The 20,711-nt window shown below is 41.3% G+C and overlaps 1 protein-coding gene across 1 annotated transcript; it reads left to right on the top strand.

The window, feature by feature from the left end:
- The first annotated feature begins 463 nt into the window (after positions 1–463).
- Positions 464–1,326, top strand: LOC127076280 (germin-like protein subfamily 3 member 1). Its single transcript, XM_051017881.1, has one exon. It carries the CDS (start codon positions 507–509, stop codon positions 1,131–1,133), a length of 627 nt encoding a protein of 208 aa, XP_050873838.1. The 5' UTR covers positions 464–506; the 3' UTR covers positions 1,134–1,326.
- The last annotated feature ends 19,385 nt before the right edge of the window (positions 1,327–20,711 follow it).

Raw genomic sequence — 20,711 nt, 5'->3', positions numbered from 1 at the left:
CCTTTTATATAAGCTGTTTTCTAAGCTATTTGAAAAGTTATAGAAATAAACTGAAAAATATTGTTATGCTATTTTTATAATTTTTCTGAAACAATAACCCAAATGCTTATAATAGACAAGGTCAAATAAATAAATCTAATTATACTCTTGAGTCTTGATGTTTCAATCTTAGTCAGTTGTTCCTCCTCCAGACTCCAAAACAAATTATGATTGCTAACTTTGATTATTAGCAATCAAAGTAGATTTCCTACACTATTGGCCTAACCAAAAAACCAGTAACAAACAAGAGTCTCCTTTTACTGACCCAATGATTAAATTATGAAGAAAAAAAAAAACTTTTCTTTTTTTCCTTTTCAACCAAAATATCCCATCATTTAATTAGTATTTGTCATTTACTTAGGAATACAATTATACCCTCCAACTTGCAACAAAAACTCTTATATATAACATCACTATGCAGCAAGAACATTCACACTCAAACCAAATTCATCAACCAACAACCAAACATGTTTCAAATCATTTTCCTCCTCTCCCTTTTCCTCTCCATTTCCAATGCTTCTGTCCAAGACTTCTGTGTAGCAGATCTCAAAGCCTCAGACACCCCTTCAGGCTTCCCTTGCAAGTCAGCCACAACAGTAACCGTAGAAGACTTTGCATTTTCCGGCTTAATTGAGCCAGCAAACGTAACAAACATAATCAACGCCGCCGTTACGCCTGCATTTGTCGCACAATTTCCAGGCCTTAATGGCCTTGGTCTCTCAGCAGCTAGGTTAGACCTTGGTCCTGCAGGTGTTATCCCTCTACACAGTCACCCGGGTGCAAGTGAGCTTCTTATTGTGACACAAGGTCACATCACTGCTGGATTTGTTTCTTCAGCTAACACTGTTTATATTAAAACTTTGAAGAAAGGTGAACTCATGGTTTTTCCACAAGGTTTGTTGCATTTTCAAGCTACTGCTGGTAAGAGAAAAGCTGTTGCTTTTCCTGTTTTTAGTAGTGCTAGTCCTGGTCTTCAGATTCTTGATTTTGCACTCTTTGCAAGCAATTTCTCTACTCCTTTGATTGCAAAGACCACTTTCCTTGATCCTGTTCTTATCAAGAAACTCAAGAGTGTTCTTGGTGGAAGCGGCTAATTAAGCCTTATTTATATCTATATATGTAATTTATTTTTCTAAGTAATGCTTATGCTTATAATAGTTGTTATTTTATTCAACCTATTTTCTTGTATTATTTCTTCTTCTTCTTCTTTCAATTCATTCCCTATCTGTAATTGAATTCCTTGTATCAATGTGGAGCAATAAATTCGTGAGTATATGATTTTGTTTCTCTACTGTTCTTTCTTTAAATACTATCATATTATCATGTTTTTCTACTGTATTTTTTTGTAAGACCTATTTTTCTAAGATTCTCTCGTGAGTATTGGGATTGTTAATGATGTTGGAGAATTTTATCCAATTTCCCATGTTGATATGTATACTCTGCATGTCACTATCATGTGTTGAGATAAAGTTTTATTTTATTGCTTTTTCTTTTCAAAAGATGAATGTTGTCCTAATTTAATTTGGTCCCACCCCCACAATGGGTGCATTTTGGAATGTATGAATTAAATTCAATGTAAATTTATTTACTGTAGTTATACAAATATCAAAAAAGTCGTCAATTAAGTTAGACTCATGCAGAGGACCAATAAGTTCCTTCGGTTTAGATCGGTTTTTGGTTAAAAAATGTCAGAATCGATGATATTTCTATCGATTTGGTTTGGTTTAATTTTTAGTGTTTTTGAAAAATATAACAAAACTATACTAACCGATTTAGTTCGGTTTTGTTCGGTTCGATTGATCAGTTTTCAATAGTTTTCTTAAAACATTATATTTATTTGATATTTTTCGGCATTTTTCGGTGTATTGTTTGCTATTATTTTTTTAAATAATACATTTCATATAATCTATTTTTTTGATCTATTTTTCAAACAAAGTTACAAATTATATTAAATTCATACAAATCAATGACATGATTTACATTGCATCTTGAAATAAGTTAACCATCAAATATAAAAGTTAGACCTAATAATGGGTTCATTAAAAGATTAAGGGTGTAACTATGGTCATCGGTTCGGTTCATCAGTTTGACGACTCCTAAAAACTAAAACAGAGAATTGAATCAAATTACTACGATTTCACCTGTTTCGTTCAATTTTTAAACCGAGCAAAAAAATCAGTTTATTTTTCGATTTAGTTTGGTTTGAATTATATGTTCAATTGGTTTTTTATGATCTGTTTACACTTATAGACGCGGGTAGTTGTTTTGAAATAGGATAATATGTCAATCATACCAAATTATTTTGATGTATGAGACAAAAAAAATCATAATTAAAGTAAATGATTATAAGTCAAATTAATGCACTCACAAAATAATGTTAGAAATCCACGTGAGCAAGTAGAAGATAAAAACGAGTACACAAATAACGTGGCTACCCAACTCCTAACAACATGTAAAAATTCATTAACTACTCTAAAATAACCTTTAGGCCTTTGTTACTTATTATATCACATATATATCTTGATTTAAAATCACATAGCTTGTACATGTCATGAAATTTCTAGTAAGGGGCATAAAACTTCTACTGCCTGCCATGGAGATAACCTCGCCGAGACACTCCGCACTCGCCCAGTATAGGGAAACATGGGAAATGACACATCTTGGTCAGAGAGATTTTGTAGTCAAGAGAGTAAATCATGTCTTCTTAGGAAATAGGAATTTAATGGTCCACTACCTTGACTAGGTGGATAGTTGTTGTTCCCGAGAAACCCTAAATGTAGGCCCCTTGGTTTCTATAGATACCCATCCATATAATGGGGAGACAAAAGTCAGAATACACACAAAATACAATAAGAATATGGAGCTTATAACCTCATTTGACCGTGTTTTCTCCATATCCAAAAACACCATCGAACAGGGTTTCTTACCATAGTAAGCAAGATCTGAACCACCAAAAATCCTTAAAGCCTTCGGCCACCCCTACTAGTATAGGGGTGCCACATATATGTAATTTTTGACAAGTACAATGGTTCCCACCATGGGGCCCTAGTAAAACTAACCTAGGGAACACCGTCATTTATCACTCCCACATTTACACTCACCAAAAGTTGCATTCCTAACCCTAATTTTTCCTAGTCATTATTGCTAGGAGATGACAATCCCACATACATGAGGATACTAGAGGTAACAACAATCATAACACCATAGCAGAGATTCACGCTATATTTCATGAATTGCGCCATCGTAATTAAAATCTTGAGAACAATGTCATAAACATACATCAACACCAATAGGAAACCACCCCCGTAGAGGAAATGGAAGCGATGAACCCTTATCCACTTTCAAATGAGATATGGGAAACACCTGTTCCCGAAGGTTTCAAGCCTCTCTCCTTGGAGAATTTTGATATGTGTGGTGACCCTTACGAGCACGTCGTTTTCATCAATACACATATGACCATCATAAGAGCTCCTGATTTGCTGAAGTGTGAGCTCTAGTTTGGAACTTTCAGAGATGCTTCCTTATGATGGTATGTGGGCCTATCCCGGGCTTTCATCGCTAACTATCAGTAGCCGGTGAAGAAACACGTTCACCAGATCGCAATCATTCGACACAGAAAGATGCCCACCACCATCATGTTTAACATTCAACAAGGTCCCCTTGAGTCACTGAGGGAATACCTATTCCATTTTAGTGAAGCCACTATAAGAGTCATCCATACAAACCAAGAAATGTTTGTAGAAGCCTTTTTGAGTGGTGTCAAAGTAGGGTACTTTAACGATTCCCTTACTGTTAGTTGTATTTTTAAGTGTAGGGTTTTTGTTATCGTATCCACAGGGATTGTAAGATATCACCGCCGTTCGATGGTTGTATTAATTCTAGCTTAAGTAACAATAGGGTTTTGGTTGGTTGTCACGTTATCTTGCATAAAAAGGTAATAAATTGCGGTAAAAGTTTTGGTTTTAATAAATGAGAAATATTGCCCAAGTTAGGGTTCGATGATCACTTTGCATGTATTTGTTCGGTCAACAATCATATAAACTCCTTTAGATGATAAATCATTTCACAAAGTCCTCCCAATATGTTTCTCTCGAACACACATTGTGAGTTTTCCCATTTTGATCCATTGTTTCTCTCGAACACAATCTATCAAAATGACAACTTTTTGGTTCAACCTTATGGTGAACAAAATCATTCATTACTATCTCTAGCTAATAAACAAGATTGGATGAAAACCTAGGTCAAGAGTTGGTAAACATCTCTCGATCATAAACCAACACAAAGAGTTTTAAATAGAAACAAAGTTTTCATCATATATTCACCATTAAAGAGTTTACACATGAAGATCCTTACATTTACACACAAAGCTAGTAATCACATACATCTAACCTTGACAAATGGATGACTTAGCTACTCATTTTCATGGTAGCTTGGTCGGCAAGTTTCGAAAGAAGGTTGATCAACATCCAAGTCGGATAATCGAGATTGGATGGGAATCCACCTTCTTTTTGTAGAAGATGGTTACTAGATGAAGAGAAATGAAATTTAGGGCATAAAAGATCCTAAGAACAATGCTGGAAAATATCTCTAAGAAAGTACAAAAGTGGAAAAATTAGGTAAAACTAAGGTATGGCTCTCAAAAGTGGCACTTGCTACTTATAGAGCTGTACTGGGCTGTCATGCTCGCTAGGCGAGCAGAATGGCTCGCCTAGCGAGGGTCAAATTGAGGCACATAAGGCACCTGCGCCCAGAGACACAGTCTATCTCAGATTGTCATGTTCGCCTAGCGAACAAAACCTTCGCCTAGCGAAGGGCACGCTTCAACCCTCGCTCCAGCGAGGTTGAAAGGTTTGGCTACTGGAATCCTCCCTGGGAACTCGCTAGAGCCTCGCCTAGCGAGTGAGTGCTGGCTGCGCTTTTCACCAAAACTGAACGAACTCGCTAGCAGCTCGCCTAGCGAATTTATTGATATTTTACTGGAGCTTTTCGCTGGCTGCTCGCCTAGCGAGTGCTTCGCCACAGACCTCGCCTAGCGAGCAGGCTGATGAATGCTTGATTTCTTTGGTTCCTTTGCCAACTTTCTTGTGTCTTCATTTTCAATTATTTCATGCCTTCTTCCTGCACAATAACACACAAATCAAAGGTACCAAGATCGTTTATCAATATAATGCATCTCATGTTAAAACAAAGGTGGTTTTGACAATTTAGCAAGGAAATAGAGTGAAAGATGCCCACATATGATAGCTCAAATAAGCACTTTTGGGCATCTAACAACTCTCCCCAACTAGATTCTTGCTTGTCCTCAAGCAAAGTATGCCTCTTGATGGAGAAAAGGATTTGCTTTAAGAAAAAGGTTTCTCCGAAGTTGGATAAAACGGCGCAAACACAAGCGAATCAGCATATACAGGTGTCCAACGGTTCGAATAAAATAATACACAAGAACTAAAACTTAATAGCAATGCGAAATATTTATCTATCTACAACAATATTATTCTGAATGAATCACCCTATCTCTCCTCTTCGAATAAGGAATGAAGAATTGACGCGTTTGCAACCGCGGGAATAATCTCACTCTCTAACAAATAATGAAGAAATCAATTCGATTCATACAATGTCTAACAATTATAAATGGTAATGTGGAAGCACAAAGATCACTAAGGGCTTTTCGGTTGAAGCTTGGCTAGGTTAACAAACAAGGGTCATTTCTAAGGCCATTGAAACGAAAGTGCCGATGCAAAAGAGACATTCACTGTACATTATTCACACATCTTGACTTTGTTTCATTTGTTTCTCGTTTGAAACCTTCACAACTCTTAATTCACAACTCAATTTTTATTTTTCACTATTTTTCTTCCAAGCAAGCATTCATTTTCATTCTTTCTATTTTTGTTCTTTTCTTTCACATCAAATGTACAAAACAGATGTTTCTTTTCTATATTTTCTATACATATATATTTTTTTATGCTTGCTCGGTTTTTCTAGAGTTGTGGTACTTACCGATTCTCCCCAACTTATTTCTTACTCACCCTAAGTGAATGCTCTTAACTTTTTACGGCAAAAGAACAATAATCAAGATTTTCCGGGTTGTAAAAAAAGAGATTTTTGAGATCTCGCTTTATTTCAAGCCGAGATTCAACTGTTTAAGCTCAAAGGGGTTAACAAATGCTCTCTCTGCTCACAGGTAAGTTGTTTTTGGACGTAGTTGTGCTCGAAAGAAAACAAGTGCCTTGATCATTTCTAATTGCTTCCACAATTTCACAATAATAAAAGACAAAGCATGAATCAAATGAATCAACAAAACTTATTAGAATCCAGCATTTAAGTGTACAATGGAGGTTTCCTCACAATTTGTGGTTTTAAGTCCTAGATGAAACATTCATTCAATTATGTTGCAAAAAGACAATATTCAATTTACCAAAAAGAGTAAAGTTCTTAATGCATTCTAAAATTCTAGCCGGAGGTAACCATGTACCTTAGCCTCATTCACTTGTTTATTCTTATCATTGCCATCCAAGCTCGGATGCACCTTCATTGGGTACTTCTTTGAGGAGCAACCAATCTAGAAGGTTTGCCACTCAATCAACAAAAAATTTATTAAACAAACAAAATTAAAAACATAAATAAATAACATTAACTAAAAATATAAATTTGTTCATGGGGGACAAAACACCCCAAAGGTACAAAACCAAAGTCAAAATACATAATCCGAAAATACAAATAGAAATAAACATAAAAACTGAAAAATACAATAACTTAACCCTCTAAGGGCTCAGAATCCTCCTCGCTACCGGCCTCAGAACCGGTAGCCTCATCATCCTCAGCATCATCATCATCATCAGCTGCAGCACCTGAAGACGCACCAGTGCCCGCCCCCTCACCATAGACAGGCCTGTCCACAGGCCAGTTGGCGTTAAGCAGAAACTGCTCACGCGTCATCAAGGCATGAGCACCACTTCCCTGCAGCTGTAACCGCTGCATAGAGTCGTGCATATCTATCATGGCTCTCTGGGATGCCGCCATCCATTCAAAACTATAATCACATACAGCCTGCAGGTAAGGATCTAGTCCAGGAGTAGAAGTACCAGGACCATCAGAAGCCCGGGTACTCTCTGTAGCTGCACTGCCTCTGGCATTCTTCGCTCTACAATATTTGGCCACGTACCGGTCATCGATAGGTGGCGGGATCCTTACCTGACCCCGAGACGGTAGTCTCACCCTTGCCTGAATGCACAAACTCATGATCAAGCACGGGAAAGCTAGGGGACAATTCACACGAGCCCCCGACTTTAGCCCGCTTTCGATCACGGACTTAAGCTCATTAGCGATGATCCTCGCCACATCGATCTGGACGTTGGTGAGGATAGAATGGACCAAATGTGCCACTGGGATCGGTACTGTAGAGGTGTGGGACTTAGGCTGGATGTTCGTCAGCACCAACAGCAGTATCAGTTGAGCCATGGGAGTCATGTCCTCCCTGTGATACCTCATTGGAACCCCAGATGGGTTCAGCTCAACAGGTTTCCCCCTTAATAGCAGGGCGGCAGAAATGGCTGGAACATCCCGGTGAAGCCGTAGTGTCGCATCCTGCGAAAAATCAACCGGCGAGACTCAAATAAAAAGAACAAACAGAGTCGCCACTGCGCGTTATTTATCCCAAGATAGGGAAAGGAAACGCTCAGAAAAACCTGGAAAGACGTGGTCTCGCGACCAGAGAGAAAAGGTTCGGGAGTCGGTTACGCGAGGGGAAGGTATTAGCACCCCTCACGTCCGTCGTACTCGACGGGATCCACGTCCTAGAATAAAGAAAAGGTTGCCAAACATCACACACACACACAGGGAACGCAGGTGGGGTTAAGAGAAACGGGCTCGATAAGGCGTCGCACCTTATGCCTACATATCTTGTCTGGAACAAGAATCAGAGCCACTGTAGTTCGACTCACGCACGCCAAACAACACAAAACATACAAACAAGCAAGGGTGGCAAACATGGAGCCCGACAACCACTGGATGGAATTACGTCGGCATCCGAACCAAAACACACTCAAAAGGGCAAACGTGGAGCCCGACTGCCAATCACTGGGCTTACGTCAGCATCCGAACCCAAACAGACAATCAGATAACAAGTTAACACACACAAAAAGAAAAAGGTTGCCCGGAGTGGTCTCGCACGACCACCTGCCTACATACCTCGTCTGGAACGAGGATCAGGGCGATGTAGTTCCCCCTAAAGGGAAGAAAGAACATGCAAACTTAGTAGGGAGTCGGGAACTCGAGCCTACAAGTCAACAAGCAAGCCAGAAGAGACGCTGAGACGTCCGAAGAAACGGCACACACAGACTAACAGGGAGTCGGGAACTCGAGCCTGATAGCTGTCAAACAAAACACCAATAAGACGCTGAGACGTCAGAAGAAACTGAACACACAGACTAACAGGGAGTCGGGAACTCGAGCCTGATAGCTGGCAAACAAAACACACGCAAAAAAGAAAAGGGTACCCGGAGAGACCTCGCACGGTCTCCTGCCTACGTACCTCATCTGGCATGAGGATCAGGGCGACGTAGTTCCCCCTCAAGGGAAAGAAAATCTAGCCAGAAACCGAGGGAAGACACACTACCAGGGAGCTGGACTCGAGCCTAGTGTTGTCATGCATCGTTACCCTACGTTCAGGTTTCTACCTACTTGCACAATTGCAAACTAATCCTATCCAGGAAAGAAGCAAGCATACAAGCATACAAACAAAACAAGCATACATCAAATGAGAACAAGCATCTCAAACAGATATCCACATAGCACGCACTATAGCCAAACAAGGGGCTCAATCAATCAGGTTTGACTGCCTAAGCAATCGTCTGTACAGGCTGTGTTTGCTCTTAACCTTGCCATTACGAGGCTAAGGTGAAGCAGATGATGGGATGAAGTGAGGATCAGACCTCACAGCTCTTATCCCTAACCAGGGAGAGCTGACAAATGAGCATGGGTCCAGAATAGGGGAACCCTTCTATACTCGATGACTCTGACACAACAGATCTTGGGCTTTTGATCTCAATGCTACAACCATGTAATGGGAGCAAGGAGAAGACTCACAGAATAGTGGGGGACAGACTGCTTGTCCCTAACTTCCACCAATCGCCTTCTTTGAAGGACTTTTCCTGCTTGGGCTTAAAAATAAACAACCACAATCATTGCCTCTTAAGGAGGACTTCAGACAATTTGCCCGGCCCGGTAACAGCCGGGTCTCCAGACTACATGAAGTTTAGGAAGCTATACCTCAATGCAAGTTGCTTAAGCAAAGCAAAGCAAAAAGTTCACAAGGAACTGAGCAACTAAAGTACCTGGAAACAATCAAACACAGTTAGCAATCAGACAGACAAACCATAAACAACAAGTTCAATCAATCAAACTATACAACTCAATGCACAACACAAAGCAAGCTCAAGGCTTAAGCCTAAGCTTCACAACCTACAAAACCAAGTTATGTTAGTGTACAAATATCAACAACATCATTTCAATTAACTTGATTCATCATCCATGTGCATTATGCTTTTGATCCTGAAAAATCAAGCAAACATTAGCAACTAGACCACTAGGCCAAGCCTAGGGTCCAAAGGCAAGAAAAAATCCTAAACAGCAAAGGATTCACCAACCAAACTCAAATTAAAGTCAAACAAGAGCAAACATCATTGGTCTCATGTTTATATCATTCATCATGCTCATGCTATGCACAAAATAAGGCAAACTAGTTCAAATGAGGCACCAAGCATACAAACAGAACTATTGCATTCAAATTCACATTAAAACAATCCCAAAAATTCTCAAATAAATTACACCTAATCAGGGGATATTCAAGGTCTAGCATGTCAAATTTGAGCTCAATTGGGCAAATGGAGCCATGTCAATGAAAATCAACAAAAACAGACACAATTATATGCTCCAAATCACAACACCAACACATGCTTCCACTTCAAAAATTCACAACTTAATGAAAACAACAAAGAAATGGATGAGACCAAAACAGGGAGGTCCTAACATGTGTCTACTACAAGCATATCAAATTTCATGATCATACAGTACCATATGAGCATTTCACAATGAATCCACCAACCTATGTCACACAAGCTTGCACAATTGGTCAACAGAAATGAAAAATCACAATCAATTTGAAAATGCAATGTAAAATTCCACAAAAATTCACAGAGCATCTTGACATACCAATCAATCATCATGCAAAATTTCACTTCATTTTAACAAGAATAGGTCACTCAAATAATTTCAGCAAATTGGCATCAAGAGGTGTGACACAAATTGTCACACCTAAGTTACAAAAATCATATCTCAATGGCCAGGCATCAAAAATGCATGAAATTTACATGGAAATGAACCTCATCCAGTCAACATTCATCACAAAAATTGGCAATCATTTATTTTACATTATGTGCATTTCATGAATCAATTGGCAAAGTGTAGCAAAAATGGATACATGTGAAACAAGCCTATGCCAAATGGAATTTCTACCAAGCACAACTTTGACCAATAGGTCAAAAAAATTCTACACAAGTCAACAAATTCAACAAAACAATTTTCACATTTTTTTGATTTTTCTACAATTTTCTATGAATTTTTAAAGGTGTTATGAATTTTCTATGATTTAAAATGAATTAACCAAAATTAATTAAAATGCCAATGGCATTTTCGTAAATAACTCATGGCGCCAGCGGGAAACACAGAATTTGAAATTTCAAATGATTTTCTGGATCAAACAAGCATTTCTCATCGTCTTCCTCTCAACAATTCCCAGAATTTGCCAGAAAATTCAAGAACAACAAAAACACGAATCAACACCAAAATCAACATGCGGATAGTCCTTAGAACCGTCTCAATGTAAGGATCTCGAATCTCAACTCAATTCAACCTAAGGATTTCTAAATCTCCTGAATCGATGAGCTTAGGGTTTGGCTACAAAATTCCGATTCCAGATCTCTCACGCTACAGTCAATCATTTGCAAAACTAAAACTATCACCGTGCTCTACATGAAGTGAACTATCAAACGCACATAACAACAAATCAAACCGTGATGGTCGAAAATTTGATGTACCTGTTATGCAGAACTGCTATGGACGATATTCGTGTGTTTCGATCTCGAACAGTTGCACTGGAGGCTCGTGGAAGGTGAGTAGAACACTTGGATCCGGTCAATGTTGCTCCTAACGCTCAAAACTCCGATTCACCATGGAGGATGTTTGTATGGACAGTTACGAACCAGTGCTTGATTGATGATAAAAAGCAAAAACAGCTCGAGCATGTGATGATACAAGATGAATGCAAAAGGAATTTCAAGGTTTGGTTGAAGAATGATGAAGTTTGGTGAAATTGAAGTTCTTGAGTTCTTGAGAAAATGTGAGAGAATTGGAGAGTTTTAGATCTGAATTTTGGTGAAATGATGATTCAGTTATGATTAGAGGAAGATTATGAATATATATGTGACCTTAATCCATGCCTTAATCATGTAATTAGCAATTTGGCATTGTTAAGTGAAAGTGTAATTTTCCAAAAAGGGCAAAAGTGGAATTTTCTCATGACAGCACATGCCACCTGTTTTGACAGCTCATGCAACCTCCAAATACCATATGTAAACCATTGCAACTTGTTTCAACTTCATTGGATGCTTATTTCTCAATTTCACATGTGTATGGTAATTGTCCAATTTTAACCATTGCATTTTCCAAACCAAATTCCAATTTACAAGGCCTATGCATGAAGTGATGATTCAAACACATTCCAAATGCCATTTATGAGGTGTAGCAAAAAGTCCCATTCAAAAATTCCAATTATTTTGCAAGTTGGACCATTTTGCCCCTAGTCCAATTTAACTATCCAGTTGAAAATTGACTTTTTGCATTGACCACTTTTGGAAAAATCCAATTATGCACCCTCAAAGTACATGTCAAATGGAGTTTGTGCATATAAAGAACTTGCAATTTGGACACAGCATGTGGAAATTATGGCCTCCTGATTACGGGTCATTTTTGAATTTCACTGAGCCATAATTTTCCAACCATACATTGGATTTTCAAGTTCTTGGACTTTTTGGAAAGGTGAGAACAAGATCTACAACTTTCATGTTGAACAAATTTTCATTTGAAGCTTCCTTGGACATCTTATTTTGAGGTCAAAAACTTTCCATTTTTGGAAACTTCAGTTATAGGTCACCTGCTATTTTTGGCAGTTTTTGTCCTGACTTGATTTTCTTCCTTCTTAAGCTTTGAGATGTCATTTAACACTTGTTCCAACATAAATGAAGTGTATCCAACTCATTTCCACCTCCACATCCATCAGATCATGTACAGTTGACCACAGTTGACTTTTCATCTGATAGATGAATTTGGCAATGCATAGATCAAATTGAACCCCAATCTCCAACTGAAATGGCTCAAGGGTGACACCCTAGCCTCAATAAGCTCAATATAATCATATTATGGACCCCATAACCATCGTAGACCCCATCTCCTGATTATGCCCTGATAGGCCCAATGCAGCTGATTAGGGTTGACCAGTGGTCAAAACCCTAATCTCAAGGAATCTTCTTCAATCTCCTGATGACACCCAATCATGATGATGATGATGTATCATTGCAATCAAGATGAAGATCAATCTCCCCTGAGAATCACAAACCCTAATTCACAGCCCAATCCTCAGATGGCCCATGATCAGTCAGTAAACCCTAGGCTTGCACTTTTGACTTCCTCATCTCCTGATCAAGACTTGGGAAGATAGCTTGCACAATGTAACCACATGATATGCAATATGCAATGCCTATTGACCTAAAATGATATGTACAATGATAATGCTAGTCCCAAGAGAGGAGGGCAAATTTTGAGGTGTTACAGCTGCCCCTATTCAATCCACTGTGAACCTGTCGATATGAATAGCCTCGGCTTTCAGATGATCAGGATGAAGAGTGATTGAATACCAAGAACAGACGAACAATTTGCACTCTGATGGGAAAATAATTAACAACGCCTGTCAGCATCGGCGAAGAAACAATCTCTGAACAAAAATCCGTCTGAAAGTCGGCCTGAATACCGAAAAAAGTCGACCCGGATACCAAAATAAATGGTAGCGCAGGGATAACCATGGTCTGATCACCACTCATCCACGCGGGATTATTATTCTCTCTTTAAGCTTTTCTTGAACCCCGAAAACTTTCTCTGCGCAAACGATCCTCAGATCTCTGCATTTGAACCCCAGTATCTTCTTTCCTTGTGATAACTCCGCTGGCAAACGTCGGAAATAACACCAATCACCACTCTGATGGCGACATATCAGAGGGTACACCTTCAACCAGACACTGACTGATGACCGGGAAGAAACTCGACGTTTACTGGACATCGAATGATGATGTTTTACAAGATATCAAAGAAAACTCGACCAAACATTAAACAATGACTGGAAGAAAACGCGATGTTTACAGGCATCGGACAATGATGTTTTACAGGACACCAAAGAAAGGCTCAACCAAACATTAAACAATGACTGGGAGAAAACTCGATGTTTACAGGCATCGGACAATGATGTTGACAGGACATCAAACAAGGATGTTGACAGGACATCGAACAATGATGTTGACAGGACATCAAACAAGGATGTTGACAGGACATCGAACAATGATGTTGACAGGACATCAAACAAGGATGTTGACAGGACATCGAACAATGATGTTGACAGGACATCAAACAAGGATGTTGACAGGACATCGAACAATGATGTTGACAGGACATCAAACAAGGATGTTGACAGGACATCGAACAATGATGTTGACAGGACATCAAACAAGGATGTTGACAGGACATCGAACAATGATGTTGACAGGACATCGAACAATGATGTTCACAGGCATCAAACAATGATGTTTACAGGCATCAAACAATGACCGACCAAACACTTACTGATGTCTGGGAAGAAACTCGACGTTTACTGGACATCGAATGATGATGTTTTACAGGACACCGATCAAGCTCAACCAGACACTTACTGATGACTGGGAAATACTGCTGTTTGAAACTCACAATGCTGAACTCCTCGGAGTATCGTCTTCACTGTCCGGCAAAACCAATCCTCAAGCGGTAACCACGGCTCGAATCGCGCTGATCGCGTAACCTTCTCTGATTTTATTTCCATCTCTGCCCGACGGAAACATTCTTCTCCAGTGTCGTACCACTGGGGAACATTGCTGATCTGACGTCATGATGCTAAACCCCTCAGAGTAACATCTTCACCATCTAATGAAACCAAACCTTCAAGTGGTAACCACAGCTTGAATCGCGCTAATCGCGTAACCTTTCCATCTCTGCCCGACGGAAGAATGCTTCTCCAGTGTCGTACCACTGGGACAATACCTTTGATCAAATCATGAGGCTATACTACTCGGAGTAACACCTTCACTTTCTGGCAAAACACCTCTCAAACAGTAACCACAGCTTAAGACCAGCTTATGCTTGCAATATGATGCATGATTGATTTTTTCTGCGTAATGCTCCATAATTATGGAAATGCTACGCGATTATTTATTTTTCTATGCAATATGCCATGTTAGAATGCATAAAAACAAAAACATCCCCCTCAAGGGACCCTTCTGGGGGAGTACGAGACACTCTGCTGAGGAACTCGCCACCACTCGGATTTCCACCCTGCTGGGGAATAACGCTGCTGCTGGGAATAAGGCAACCCTTGCTGGGGAAGAACCTCCTTTGCACCCAATCCACTCGAGAAACTGCTGGGGATAAGCACCACCAACACTCTGTGGGGATACAACAGTCTTTGACTTGCTGGGGATGTCAATCCCGACTCCGCTTCGGGAAAACCCTCACCGATACCTGCTGACTTCACTGGGGAAATACTCACAGAAACCCTGCTAGGGGAATAGCAATCTCCAGGCTCAACTGGGGATACATCACTCTATCACCTGCCGGGGATAACCATCCTGATCCTGCTAGGGAAACGAATACTACTCCGCTGGGGACAACCCACGCAACCCACAGGTAGAATCAACTCAGCTGGGCATGCAAAAATCCGTCCACTACGGGAACTTGTTCAATCCACTGGTAGGATGAACACTGCTGGAGATATATTTCATTGAAACCCGCTCCACTCGGGGAACTGCTGGAGATATATTTCTTTGAAAAAGACCCGCTCCACTCGGGGAATAGCAACCTTCAGGCCTGGCTGCTGAGGAAACACCGTTGTAAACCTGCCGGGGATAACTATCCTGACTCGGCTGGGAACCACAGACCTTGGATCCGCTAGGGAGTTGGTCTTCTAATTCTGCTAGGGGACCTCGCTAGGAAATGAGAAAAGTTGGTACAGAACATCTGTCAACTCGTTGAACCCTGGTATCCACCTTCCAATCTCGTATCAGCTTTCCACTTTTGAGAATTCCCAGACTCGTCTGGACCTTTTCTGCTCCATCATCTTATATTCCAAGTCGCTCCGCGATCGACGAGAAACGTACTCCTGGGAACTATACAAAATTTTCAATTTCTCGACTTTGAAGAGTCTTCTTGGTTAATTTCAAGGGTCGTCGGACGTCTCTCGTCGTCCTCTACCGTTCTCTAACTTGCTTTGCCCCTGATCAGACTCTGCGGGGAATTTCTACAGACTTTTCAACCTTCCGACTTTGAAGAGTCTTCTTGATTATCATCAAGGATCGTCGTAAGTCGCAACGTCTTCGTCATTCTCTTCATATATCCGTTCCTGAGCGAACTCTCTGGGGATCTGCTTTGTCAATGCTCACACATCACAACCTGCAAGTGAGTGAAAATATCTAACAGTCCCTGCAAAACAGATCATTAGATAAAACCATGCCCCAGGCGTGTCAAGATTTCAACACTTGGGTCACTCAACCTTCCAAATAAGATTTCAAGCATTCAATCTTATAAACATGCATTGGAAGGAACCTGTATGTCTTAAAATGCAAAGATTCTTTATCAAAAATATCTGGATGTTTTTGCAATCAAAGCGGTAATGAAAAACAAAAACAAAATTATTTGACCGAATGTGCATTTTATTGATTTGAAAAGTGTGACTCAAATGAGCAATACAAAAGAAGCAATTCCTGAAAAGAGGTAATTGCGCTCAAAAGGAAAAATCTATCCTAATGGCAATGTGAAACCCGTGATCTCATCGAGTTCCAACTCGGTTACACCCCATATGTCCTCAGACTCTCCGTGCTTTCTGCCTTCTGAACAAGACGCTTCTGATCGATCCCTACCGGGTATTATCCATGATGCTTTAACCAAAGCGCAAACGATCATGCTAGACGCAGTTGTTCGTTTCAATCCCTCTTTTGCCTGGACCGCCCTTTCGGGTTTTCAGTCCACCGGGATACCCCTTTTTGCCCAAGTCGCCCTTGTGGGGTTTTCGACTTGCCGGGTGTACATTTTTCTTCTATATCCCTAATTTTTGCCCGAACCTTTCTTTCTGTTTTTGGTTCGCCGGGATGCCCATTTTTGCCTGGACTATTTTATTCTTTTCGTCCAGCGGGTCTCTTCATACGAAGTATTTTTTAACTGCGTCCGCATTCACAGGGGATGGAAAATCCTCACCATCCATGGTCGTTAACAACAAGGCTCTATCGGAGAAAACCTTCTTGACCATGCTGGGGATTCATGACTGTGTATCCACTTGCCCCACGATCGTCTCGAGGAGGAAGGATCCTTTTCAGCACCATATCACCTACGTGATATACCCGAGGTCTCACCTTCTTGTCAAAAGCACGCTTCATCCTCTGCTGATATAACTGCCCATGACAGATGGCTGCTAGCCTCTTTTTCTTCAATCAGGCTCAACTCTTCATGCCGGGTCCTTACCCATTCAGCCTCTTGCAATTTCACGTCCATCAGGACTCTCAAAGAGGGAATCTGAACCTCAACAGGTAATACCGCTTCCATCCCATATACCAGTTTAGAAAGGAGTTGCCCCAGTAGGCGCACCGAGGTTCAATACCCAGGATACCAGTTTCCTACTCAATCACACTGTCGGTGCATTCAAACGTTATCCGGGCAACGAAAGCTCATTCTCCTTAACCTCCCCATCAGACATCAGAATCCGTTCGGATTCAGGGTCAGGCCCCTCCTCCGGGATCGGTTACTCTCAATCTTTCGATTAGAGCACCTCGAGATGTCCTCATCAGGGAACTCAAACTTCATCGGTTGATAACCTCAACGGGTTGCAGAGAGATGTAATCAGACAACCCACCCCTTGATTGCTTTCTGAACGGATCACAAATCAGTCAACATTCTTTTGCTCTCCCGCAACCCGTCCGGTCGATGCTGGCTTCTCAAACACATACCCGATCGGATCCATCTCGGAAATCCACAAAGTGGCATGAATCAGCATATACTGCCTCAGTCGGCGAGCAGCCTATGCCAAAGTACAGCAAGTTTTCTCGAACAGTGAATGTATTATTTCACAGTCGGTAAACTTTTTGCTAAGGTAAATTGCATGCTCTTTTCGACAAGACTCGTCATGCTGCCCCAATACACCTCGTAGACCCCTCGAAGGCTGTCAAGTACAGATTAACAGTCTCTTTCCATGGGAGGCGTCAGAATCAGAGGTTCCCGCAACTTTCTTTTATTTTTTCAATGCCCCTTGGCGACCATTATTTCACCTGACCGTTTGATCTTTTTTTTTTTCAACATCTTGAATATAGGTTCGCACGTGGCTGTTAGATGAGATGTGAACCATGACAGGTAGTTCAATCTATCTATGAAACCACGAACCCCTCCTTTATGTTCTCGGTTCAGGCATTTCTCTTATTGTTCTTTTTTTTTTTTTTTTTTTTTGCAGGATGAACCTCGATTCCTCCCTTACAATGAACCCCAACATCTTACCGGACCGCACTCTGATAGTGCACTCACTTGAATTCAACCTCAGTTTGAATTGTCTCAACCGGTCAAACGACTTGCCCCGGTCTGCCAGATGCCCCTTTCCTGTTTGGGACTTTGCTATCATGTCATAGCATAGCATTCGATTTCATGATGAATCATATTATGAAACAAAGTCACCATGGCCCTCTGATAAGTGGCACTGGCGTTCCGCTTCTTTAGAGGACGGTATTCTCTCCCTGGCAGCTTGTGCACAATGACACCGGTATCCGACCCTGACATATCCTGACATGACCAGGTGAAGGTATCCACATACTCCTCCAACAAGGCTACCATTCTGCTCTCGATTCGCCTCTGAAGCGGCTCTAATTTTCCTTTCCTTCCTGACCTCGGCAGTACACAGGTTAACAATCTCAATTCGCTCTTCGAGCGGCTGAATCACCTTCTCCTCTTGTTTCAACAACCTGGCTAATCTCCCAGCAGATCACAATCTTCTTCGTCTTCTTCTTCAGCAAGATAGATCGGTTTGTTGAAGTCATATGAGGTGTAACCAAATTGTTATCAACGAGATCCGGAGAATTATTTTTGAATTTTGGGACGAGACAAATCAAAAAAGAAAAATGAAAATAAAACATTGCCATTTTTATTTGTTTTTAAACTGCAAAAATAAATGAAAAACAGGGAACACCGCTTTTTGACTGAAAAACATCCATTTATTTATGATGCAGAAATGTTGCAAATTATGAACATGAGGTGGCCCTTACAATGAACCAATACGTGTCAGGCAACACGTATGGCTTCCATGCAAATAAAGACTGAAAACAGGAAAATATTACTCTTCGAGCAGAGTGACCGTGCTGATCTTTTTTAGGCCTTCCAGTTCTGGACTTCCATCCCTGGTACGCACGGCTTTATCCATCGGTCCAATTCGCAGTTGCTATCAGCTTCATCACCCACCATGCAGATGTGATCCGGATCCAGCATTCCCGCACTGGTGAACGTGACTGACGTACGGCGTCCTCTGCCTTGTCCAAGCGAGCCTCTGTTCGGCTGATACCCCACTCCGAAGCGGTCTTTCTTGGCGGAGATATCCATCAGCCTTGGTGTGTTGCGTCTGGTGAAGTATCTGTGAGGACGGGTTGAGTGCAAGGGTACAGTTCTACGAGCACGAGCAATGATTCCTGCAAAACAGCAAACAGGTTAATATGCATGAATACAACGTCTATCCATATGAGGAAGCCTCTGTCCTTTGATTCTGGTTTCATCGAGACAGATAATATTTCACCAATAACATTTTGACATCCAGCTGTCTCTCAACCAGATTCTCAATCCATAATACTCCCCATATGGCTAGACGTAGGCTTGGTGCAGATGAATGCAAAATGAGAATGATGCAGATGAATGAATGCAATGGATTGTGCCATCCTCCAAGTCCTCTGAACATCTGTTGCACTGAAGCCTGGTTCCTGAACTGATCATAACCATCTGAGGAGTGTACAATCACAATTCTGACCCACGGGTTCCGAAATAAACGGAAGACAGATACATCATCATCATCACCACTGGTCTCTGAGCAGACACACCATCACCATCTGAATCGGCCCAGGGAATCCGAAATAAACGGATCCCCACTGATAAATATCTCGGCCCGGGGAATCCTGAAATAAACGGATCCCCACTAATAAATCAACGGACAGCACTCCGGCGTCACGGCAATAAATAACCATAAATTCGACTCATAAATATGCCTCTGAACCACAGATCAAAAAGTCACCATCTGAACACGCATCTGAAAATGCATCTGAAAGAATCACCCTCCCCTCACAGGTAAGTTCTAAATAGGTCATCCTAAGGCGGATAATAGTCTCGACAATCGGGCAGAGATACTCAATGGGTTTGCCCTTTCGGGTGTGCCATTGTAGCTCTCTTAAAATCGTCTAAACCAAAGATCCGGGAAATGATCGGTCACCAGAGTCAACAACTCAGATGGAGTGACTCAAACAAAGTGGATACTCCACAAAGATGAGCACTATCAACTGAGCCTCGTCCGGCTTGTGGCACATCACGCCGCCAGGCACATGTTGATCTAACATGAAAGAGGCAACGTGAGACCACACTAGTCCTAGGTGTATACTCGGGCCTGGGTTTTAGCCCCACTCAGAACACCCACCCCAAACAGAGGAACCACCTGCACAGAGGACGGCAACAACATGATAGTATGATGCATGCATACATTTAATGCAAATATATAAACAAGGGTTAGAATAATAAATGCAATGAATAGCACACAATAAGCAACCCAAACCAATCCTAGAACGCTAGGAGAGACTCGCTTAGGGACGATGGACCAGCACAGGTCTACATCTCGAGCTCCCCAGTGGAGTCGCCAGCTGTCGCATCCTGCGAAAAATCAACCGGCGAGACTCAAATAAAAAGAACAAACAGAGTCGCCACTGCGCGTTATTTATCCCAAGATAGGGAAAGGAAACGCTCAGAAAAACCTGGAAAGACGTGGTCTCGCGACCAGAGAGAAAAGGTTCGGGAGTCGGTTACGCGAGGGGAAGGTATTAGCACCCCTCACGTCCGTCGTACTCGGCGGGATCCACGTCCTAGAATAAAGAAAAGGTTGCCAAACATCACACACACACACAGGGAACGCAGGTGGGGTTAAGAGAAACGGGCTCGATAAGGCGTCGCACCTTATGCCTACATATCTTGTCTAGAACAAGAATCAGAGCCACTGTAGTTCGGCTCACGCACGCCAAACAACACAAAACATACAAACAAGCAAG

The sequence above is a fragment of the Lathyrus oleraceus genome, chromosome 4 (genome assembly GCF_024323335.1).
Source record: "Lathyrus oleraceus cultivar Zhongwan6 chromosome 4, CAAS_Psat_ZW6_1.0, whole genome shotgun sequence".
NCBI lineage: Eukaryota > Viridiplantae > Streptophyta > Magnoliopsida > Fabales > Fabaceae > Lathyrus > Lathyrus oleraceus.
This window is presented reverse-complemented; position numbering and strand designations above follow the sequence as displayed.